Source organism: Rosa chinensis, chromosome 3 (assembly GCF_002994745.2).
Source record: "Rosa chinensis cultivar Old Blush chromosome 3, RchiOBHm-V2, whole genome shotgun sequence".
Taxonomy (NCBI): Eukaryota; Viridiplantae; Streptophyta; class Magnoliopsida; order Rosales; family Rosaceae; genus Rosa; species Rosa chinensis.
In genome coordinates, this window is record NC_037090.1 from 8,850,624 (window position 1) to 8,860,651 (window position 10,028).

The 10,028-nt window shown below is 36.0% G+C and overlaps 1 protein-coding gene across 1 annotated transcript; it reads right to left on the bottom strand.

The window, feature by feature from the left end:
• Positions 1-7,370: 7,370 nt before the first annotated feature.
• LOC112192720 (transcription repressor OFP1) lies at positions 7,371-9,140 on the bottom strand. The gene has a single exon (XM_024332580.2). The coding sequence runs from the start codon at positions 8,818-8,820 to the stop codon at positions 7,621-7,623; it is 1,200 nt and encodes a 399-aa protein (XP_024188348.1). The 5' UTR covers positions 8,821-9,140; the 3' UTR covers positions 7,371-7,620.
• Positions 9,141-10,028: the final 888 nt, after the last annotated feature.

The following is a 10,028-nucleotide window of genomic DNA, read 5'->3' on the forward strand; positions in this document are numbered from 1 at the left end:
TACCAAAAACATGAAAAATGACAATGATTAAAAAACAAAACTATTCAGAGTCCTACCAAGCCATCTAACCTTTAGCTAGGAGAAGGTACAAGGAAAACCCCAGTAGTCAGTGATGGAGTCACTCAGTCACACACACGTGCACAGAAAGATTTATAAAGACGCATGCATGGTCTGCAATAATTGAAATATTATTCTAGATTTCTAGGGCTGTTGCCCTACAAACTTTTGCCTTGCTTTCCCTGCCAAGCCAAAAACTAACGGCTCAAGACTGGGATGAATAGTTGGCCCAAAAAAAAAAAAAACTGGGATGAATAGGGTGACAATGGCGACGGGTCGTCGAGGACAGAGCTAGGGCAACGCCCAGAATCTCCGGGTACTTGTTTCTGTGGAGCTGATTCTCTACGTAATCCATCAGTTAGATTTGAACCAGTTTGTGTTCTTTGACTGTCTATCCCTTGCGGCTCGCCGACACGACAACAAGCTTACCTGCAAAGCAAATAATGATATATCTAATCTCGACCGTCCACTCTCACTCGATCATCTTTACCATGATTCCCTAATCAATACCCATACCATTCCCCCATAGATACCGGCTTCTGGGGTTGGCTCAAGATTGCCACGGTCATTTCTTATATGTCACTAGCTAGACCTAGCTATTATATAGGAAGACTGGGATAAACATGGAAGTCCCCCTTGGTTTTGGATATATGAGGTGCAATATGTGAATTTTCGTTGTGTTATGTATGTAAAAATCACAAGATTGATGAGTTAGTTTGTTTCGTGCTTATTTATGTGTTAATCTCTTCGATGTATTTTAATTATCATGCAGATTCTAAAGAAAAACAATAATATATACAAATACGTTGAATAATTATTGGAAGCAATCAAGCAATTGACTTCACTTAGTAATCCTTTGCAGCCGGTGCTTTCAGATACTTGCAAAATTTTCTCACTTTTTTTATTTTTGATTTTTCACTAAATTCAAGTTATTACTGTGATCATTCTCAAAAACAAAAAAAACAAAAATTATTACTGTGACATAATTATAACATTTTCTTCAAATTTATGATATGTTTGATGAACTGTGCCGGATAGACTTTGTAATTGCATACTACAAGTTTTGGTTCTTGCTCAATCTACCATTGGCTTGAATGTGGCTATATCTAGAGACAAAATCTTACACAAAATCGAAATTGTGCACCACATTGTTGACGACTACATTTCTCATTAAACGAAGTTATATTCTCACTTGTTCAAGTGAATCTTGCTGAAAGATTTGCAGAACGATCATTGTCTTGTCTGAACATGTCCGTAATATTTAATATAAAAAAGGGTAAGTTTCATGAATTTAGTATGAATCCGTTACACAAATTAATAAAGTTTTTATTTGTTTGAAAGAATAGTTTTGATTGATTAACTTGTAAGAGTAGATAACTCCAATCTCTCTCTCTCTCTCTCTCTCTCTCTCTCTCTCTCTCTCTCTCTCTCTCTCTCTCTCTCTCTCTCTCTCTCTCTCTCTCTCTCTCTCTCTCTCTCTCTCTCTCTCTCTCAATGTACCTAATTACGGTCGATGCAATTTGATGCAGAAAATTATTTATTCTCTCAGTGTACCTAATTAGTTCTCCAAGCATCTAAGCATCTAAGTTGTCCTTTTTGATATTTACTCCAAGTTCCATATTCATTTGATGAATCAAACACATTCAAGTCATATATCACAAAAGGATATGGGAGAGTAACAGATGCGTGCATGCACTCTACTCAATTTCTCAGTTTTGTTTTTTGCAAAAGTAGTTGCATATATTACATGTTTACTAGATGTTTGTTTTGTTCTTCAACATTAAGAAATGAATATATATACATGAGTTTTTCTATTTGAACCTCTAAATTTACTCACTTGACCTCTTTTATTTTTACACCTCCTATCAAATTTTTAAATACTAAAATTACTCACTAAACCTCACTAAAGTTCCTCAAATAATCTCACTCATAAACAAATTATTATCTTTAAAATAAAAAACTTAGTCATTTCAATGATTTAATTACTCTATAAATTTTAACTACATATACATACCTTAATCAAACAACATCAATAAATTGTTTTTCCAATAAAATATAAAAAAATCAAACACAAGGTATTGAGTTTCAAAAATTAATTTCTAATCAATAAGAAAATAACATGAGTCGTTTTTTTTTGTTTTTTTTTTTTTTTTTGTATTTTAGCTGTTAAAGAAAAGAGAAGTTTTAAATACACACCCCTAATCACTTAATACCCACTCCTTACTCAATACATCTACCATTTAATTTCTCATTCTAACATTTTACTAAATACACAACCCAAATTACCTAAAATATCCTTAAACTTAAAAACCATGAAATACACTATTATTTAACATTTGATTAGTATATATAATTGACCATATTAATTACTTGTGTTAGTTATTGGGAAATCCATAAGCATTCATTATTTTTCTCTTCAAAGTTCAAATAGATGCTTAGAAACATGTTTTGTATTATTTGAGTTCTCATCCACCAAACACCCTATTGATCAAGTATAAAATTTTGAGTCGAACATTCAACCAAAACTGTATCGGTAGTTTCTCCATAATGACGGAACTACGAAGTTGTCATTGGATGACCAAACACATTAACAATTACAAAACTGTATACATGTGATGTTTTATATTAGATGGCCATCCATAAGAAATTGTCTAATCATTAGATAATTAAAAAATGAACTAAAAAGTGGGAGTAAAGCGATATGTTTTAAAAACATTTAATGCTATTGATTTTGAAATTCTAAATTACATGGTATCTCACCCCATTTTATTACAATTCATTTAAGAAAAATTTAAATTAGATAGTTTCTAACTTTATTCTTGTTTTAAATGAGGATGCCATGTATAGAAATTCATTGTGTTTTTTATAGAATAATATAAGGAACATATGATTATTATTATTATTTTTTTTTTCTTTTAATACATAAATGTCTATTTTGGTCATTTAACCTACCTATAAAATCTGATTTGAAATATAAAATAATAGGGATGTGTATTAAGTAGTTTGGGGTGTGTATTTAAAATTTCTCTTAAAGAAAATGAAGAAATCATTTTTTCTTAATGTTTATTTATTTTCTCTACTTTTTGTACCTAATGATTAATATTAAAAAATATTTTTTTTTAACTGCTGTTTTTTTTTTTTTCGCAAATATAATGGATAGACTTAAATTCAGGTCATAAATTGTAATAGGATTTATTTTATTTTCCCTCACCAATATGTGTTCAGCATATGTATCAATATATCATACATTTTTATGTCACATTATATTAATAATATTTTTAGTTCTTATTAAATATATATGAATGCTTTAATGAGTATGTTTTTTTTTTAAAAAAAGGGCTGGTGCAGCTGCCCTCAAGCATTCATTAATGAAACTGCCGAATACAAAGGGGGGGACGTAAAGCCTAAACCCCAAACAAGTAGTAACGAGAGAACATCCTGAATAATAACAGAAGCTCCCACTAATCTTATGTATTCAAGCATGCACCAACTAGCAAGGGTTGACATACCAGATAACTGGGCAACACCATTTGCTTCACAATAGTGACATACCGGAAAGACAAAGCTCATATAAAGCCATACAACAGTAAAACCTGCTTTCCCACTATGCTGTAGACAAGGACCACCGACGAAACTTTGTTTCATCTTGCCATTAGGAGGATGCGTCCACTTGATAAAGATTCGCCTCCTCTTTAGGACAAACAAGGCACTGAGAGTGCACACCAGGACAAATAGCCCAACCCGCCCTTCTAAATTAGAGTAGGGGTTTATTATTAACATAAAGCAGTAAACGAAAGACAAGAAATAAACAACACAAAAGAAAACCCTAGCAGCCCACAAATAGGGGCCCAACAACACAGGCCCAACCCAAACTACCGACCCCTCTACAAGGAAGGCCAGCAACCATCCCGAGCGCCACCAGATCGAAATCGCCACCATATCACCCTGCTGCTCCTTGCGTTTAACTCCGGCTGACGACGACCACCTGACCACGAACCACACCCGATCCAAATCGGATCCAGATCGATCCACAGGTCGATGTGTCGACCACTCGTCAGAACTCCATGGATCCCTCCGAAAGAGAGAGAAAATTGTAGCAAAACTCCATACCGGAGGCAACCGACCCCCGCACCGGAGATCAACCACCAACCAACCATCCGTGCAAAAACTCAACCGCGACCCGGGGCCAGATCGAGAGTGATCTGAATCTCCCGTCGCCGACAGCCCAACACATCCATCCCATTGCCTATGTCGATCGAACCCTTTGGCTAAACAGTGAACCATACAGGCCCGTCCGACGACGACGTCACAAGGACACGCCGCCGGATGGAACATCACCTCCCCTGAAAACCCTGCTCTTTAGTGTTTGAGAGAGAGAGAGAATATTCGAGAGAGAGAGGGTTTTAGGGCTAGAGAGAATTTTTCTCTTTTAGTGAGTATTATTAATGAGTATGTAGTGAAATTGAAAAATGAAAAATAGATAAGGAAAATAATAAAAATATAATCTAATATTATTGAATTGGAAAGTCTACATAAAATAAATATAATATTTTTTTGTATAATTATTGTCCTTAATAGTCATTTTATAATAAATTATATATGTTATTTATAAATAAAATAAGGTCAAGTGAGTAGATTTAGAACTCCCGGAAACACTCTATATACATACATGGACATCGATCATATGCCTTTCTTCCTAAAAGGGTGTATTGCAAATAAGATAATATTTGTGGTAGCTGAATTTCAAATGGGCAATTTCCTGCCTGCTGAATAGGTTGCAATAAATATATCCAAATCTATCCGGGTACGTTATTGTGCAATAATATAATATCATATCGCAGCGCCAGTGTGTTTTGTTGACTCGACACAAACTGTTAAAACTACCACAGTACTTTTTGATCTTGTTTTAACACGTACTCCATGTCTTTTGTCTTAAATTATGTATCCTAGCTAGCTAGCTATAGCTACTGTTTGGGTGGGTAAGTGTTGCATCCAATTCTTACTGTCAGTGTAGGTTGACCTTATATATAGTCTCTCATATCTGTTCAATTAGTAGTGTTAACCCTACGGACGTTGATTATTAACTTATACATTGAGCTCGTTGAGGATGCAACCAAGTGCTGGCCTTGGGTAGCTAGGCATGCCTTCGGATCATTTCATTTTGTATCTTTTTAATGTGTATGACTTTTGATTTTAGTGATTTCACAAATTTGATAATATGAGATCAACCAAAGAGAAAGTAAATCCACTATATTTTTGAGTGTAATGTCAAGTTATGATTGAGAATAGATTCATAAAATATAAAATTTGCAATGCAAGAATAAATTTGACTTCTTTTTTCAAAAAAAAAAAAATTCATTCAAATTAAGTCACTATAAGCCCTGATGACCGATAATAAGAAGAACCAGGCTCTCATTCACATCGTGTCACAAAGATTTTAGACCTAATTTAAGAGAGATCGACTCACCAAGAACTTATTGATGAACAACCAATTAGTCCTGATAATACCATAACCATGACACAATAGTAGACTCAAGAGTCAAAACAAAGGGCTAGACAAAATAGCAAACACCAATTGAAAAGCCACATGAACGACAAATCTATTGATAGTATAGATCCCACATGGGAAAATTGAGACTTTGTCTATGATTTTATAAGGATTTGAGTCACTCCATCAATTGATTTTGAATGTGGATCCCATATTACTTTATCAAAATCTCAAATCATAGCTCAATAAAGTAGGGAACTATGAAAGTAACCGACTATAAGTATAGAAACATTAACGAAATAAGAAAATAAAAATCGATTCAAAAACATTTAGTCATTTACGATAGCAAAGCTCTATAAAATCCAATGCAAATTTACATATAACCCATCTGACGATTTATATAAGTGTTGTCTAACCTACGAGAAACAACAAAAAACACTCACACTTGGTCCTAGAGGTTTTCATACATAAAAGTACTTCAAAGGCTCGCGACTTTGGATTGGACTGATCCCAATAAATTTTACTTGAGAAAATTGAAGGCTTGAAGCAGAGAATCCTTGTCCTATTCTTGGTGGTGTCTAATTGGATTCCTATAACTCTATAAGCTAAAGCTAAAACTACTCCAACTTGATATTGCAAAGCGTGTACGACATGTTTTTTTTTTTTTGAATAAACGTGTAAGACATATTTTGTTAGGTGGAGATTTGTGATAATTAATCAGGATTTACTTAACAGTACTAGCAAGACTTCTTGAAGAAAATTCAAAAGTCAATGTAGGAGAAGCAACCTCTTGTACAAAAATGAATTCAAACCGTAAAGTTAGGGACAATTACTTCCGACAATTACAAAGTCATCAGGAGAAGAATAGATACCTTTTTTTTTTTTTTTTTTTTTAGTAAAATAGATGTCATCGAGATTAGATAATGGCTTTTTTCTTATTTGTCAAGCTTTGAAATTTAACTGCACGTCCCAGAAAGACACTACACTGTTCTATGAGCTTTCTGTTCTTGTATTGGCTAAAACTGTTACCGCCACATATAAGAAAGGCATTTAATACCTACACAAAAGGAAGCTTCACCCAATATTACCAGCAGTTGGTGCTTTTTCCAAGCCAATCTGGAATCATCCACTCTGCGAATTTATATTTTTATATAAACCATACAAATCCTCTTTGGTAGGCCGCATGGTTCTCTTTTCACAATTTTTCCCTCTATCCAATGCTTGAAAGGTTATTTTGCTTTTGAATTATTCGAAGTAACTTTTCCTTTTCAAAAATCAAACTTCAAACAGTTTCAGAGAGGCGGGTCACTTGGTCTAGGCTCTAGCAAAAGCTTTAGCAATGGCGTGACCCTCTACAATTTGAATTCTCACAGGACCCTTTCATATGTTTAACCCAGAATTCTTTTTCATTTTTAATTAATGTACGGCACTTCTATCACCTCCAAAGGTAGAGCTTTTCCAGAATGGACTGGCTGAAGAACAAACTGCCAGAGAAAACCTTTGAAAATTTTGGGAAAGAAAGAGTTGGAAACTAAAACTTTGTTGTCTTCAAAGTGTATCTTTCTATAATCTGTCAGTGTTCATGGGGTCCTCTACCATCGATTTATGGATATAGTTGCTAATATCGTTACCGAATTTGGTTGGGTCCATGAAATACACTAACTCAGAAATACCAGAAAATTTTGTTGGTTTTCTATAGGATGACGAAAAGCCACAATACAAGGATAACCACACACGCTTTAGCCTTTAGCTTTCAGAAAATTTGTCACAACCTTTCCCTTCTTTTTTCTTAATTTTTTTTTTTTTACGGTGCAAAAACATAAAATGGACAAAACCCAATTTCCAATTTCAATCCAGGAAGACAAGAATCCCATCTTGTCAATGATCACATGGTCTGAAAAAGGGTTGAGAATTCCTGTGACTAGATTAAACTACTAGTTTTTCTAACTGCAATTAAAGACTGCATCTTTGGTAATTGAAGAATGCAGTACTAAACTAACAAGGTTTATTAGAAACAGAGAGACATTGGAAAAGATTGATGTACATTTTCCATTCTGATGGAGAAGATTTTTGATTTACTTTGACTGGATGTCAGTGAGATCAAACCAGATTTGCTTGAAGACCTTGATGATGAGCTCATGGTATTCATCTGCATTCAGAGAAAGATAACATGCAAGAAGATCTTCCAAGTCCTTTGACGCCTTGATGTTGTTCTCCATGATCATCTCTATCATTGATTCCCTGAAATCCCTTTGAGGATCAAATGACGACTTCACAATTGCAAAACTCTCCGAGAGACTCCTCCGCTTTGAGCTCGAATTCGACGACAGACTCCGGCGTCCCACTTGTGCCTGGTTAATTTTCCGGTTTGCAATTCTCGGAGAGTTAATCCGAAGCTTAACTCCCGGTGAAGTGCTCGAAGATACTCTTCTAACAGAACTTGTACGATGCTCTTTATTGTTCTCTGATCCATGTGAGCTTTTTCTGGACTTGATTGACTGCTCCTTGGTCTCTTTCTTCTTCTTCTTGACCTCGCTCACCATTTCAGTGAAGCTTTCGGGCTTGGTTATAATCCGAGGAAGCTCAAGCTCGGAGAACAAATCAAATTCCTTCCTCTCAGATGAGTTATCCACGTCGATGATGATGTCTTTCTCATTAGAACTCGACATAGAAATAATACCATCAAATGTTTCTGTAGCAAGAACACGGTCACATCGGAATTCAAGAGGCTCATGGCGATGAAACTCAAGCTCGGAGCTGTCGGGAGACGAAGAAGACCAGAGCTGCTCCTCCGGTGGAGAATCCGATTTGGTCCAGACGGATTCAATCGAGGCCCGACACCCGGCAGAAACAGAGGAGGTGGTCGACATGGCAGGCTTGGAATCAGAGGAGGATTTGCTAGTTGCAATTCGACTCTTCCTTGGTTTTTGTCTGGAGGATTTTCTTGGTGGCTCATGAGGCAAATTGGTGTTAAAGACTTTTGGGTTTATGGGGGTGTTGCAGAGTGGTCCGTTCTCACCTGTGGAGTTATTCAGCTCCCTTGTGAAGTAGTACGACTTTCTTGATTGATGACAATGGTGGTGATGGGTCACCTGCTTTGGCTTTGCTGGGCTTGTTGGTGTTGCTGAAGAAGAAAATGGGGGCGGTGGTGGTTGGTTTTTCTTCTTGGGATGAGAATTGCTGCTCTGGTTCTTTCTGGGTTTGCTCATGTCTTTGAGCTTGTAAAACCAGGCATTGGGTATCATATCAGTTAATCTAAACTTGTACTTACCCATCACCAACCCACAAAACAGTACCTCTTCTCTCTCTTTCAGTCCCTCTCTGGTTTTTCTGGAGTAAGGAAGAGACTAGTACCTACCGCTCTGCTCAGGTTGAAGATAAATAAACAAGAAGAGGGGGGCTTTAAGCTTTTGTCTGTTTTCTGGGCATAGTGGTAAACTCACCCAATTGGCTTTTATTGTAATGACGCTGTAAAACTGGCTGTGCCCCCTAGTCGAAAAAACAAAAAAAACTGGCTTTGCCCAAAACAAACTTTGTATTCATATTATGATGAAGTTTTGGTCACTTGTGGAAAAGCACTGGGAGTAAACGATTCTCTAATTTAAGACGCCCAGATTTTTAAGGGTGCTATTTAACGGGACTATAGTAGGCTTATCAGGGTCCAACATTTCTAACCCAAATCCCCAACACTTCCCTCAAAGTGGCTTGCATGCAAGGCTAGGCCAGTGGGGTCCTCAACTAACCAATTATGGGTCCCCGCCATGATCTTCTTGGCTTCCTCTACCAGTATCTTTCAGATTCATTTGCAAAAAACTACCACAAGGGGCAACTTTCATGTTAGAAACTTTTGCCACTCACTCATTCAATGACTCGACTCAGACTGATCTCCTAGTCTCAATTTCTCTAACGAGGGAGATGTTTTTTCTATAAACAAGAAAGAGACAAAGGTTTAGGGTTTTCAATTTTGCCGGGATTTCTTTGCGACTCGGCATTTATATAACTCTAAGATAGGAGATTTTTGAGTGGTCCACCTACAGTGATTGATTGCTTAGTATAATAAACTGTCTATATGCATAATCTGTCTCTATAAATGTATATACAGTTGAAGAGTTTACCGTATAATTTGGATGAAAAAAAAAAAACTTTTTATCAAATAGAACTGCCTACTAAGAGGAGGTGGAAGTGTGTGAATTTTGATTTTTGAATTGTTTCGATGAAGGGATGAAAAAAGAAAAATGGAGGACTAGCGGCAATAATGGAGATGTCAGCTGAGAGAACAACTACGTAGATAATAGACACGATAACGTCGAGAGACTGAGATTGTGTTTTTATTATTCTTTGTATTTGTGTATGCAAGAGTAAATTGAATTTTTTAAGTCTAAATTTTTAGGTGTGCCCTACCCTGGAGCTGACAAGGAGGTCTCACATTTTTGACTTTGAACCCACAAGAAAGGCAAAATGGATATTTCATATTTAATCTAAT

What these genes read in the sequence shown, in the direction of transcription:
- LOC112192720 (XM_024332580.2), bottom strand. Translation starts at nt 8,820, where the DNA reads ATGGGTAAGTACAAGTTTAGATTAACTGATATGATACCCAATGCCTGG.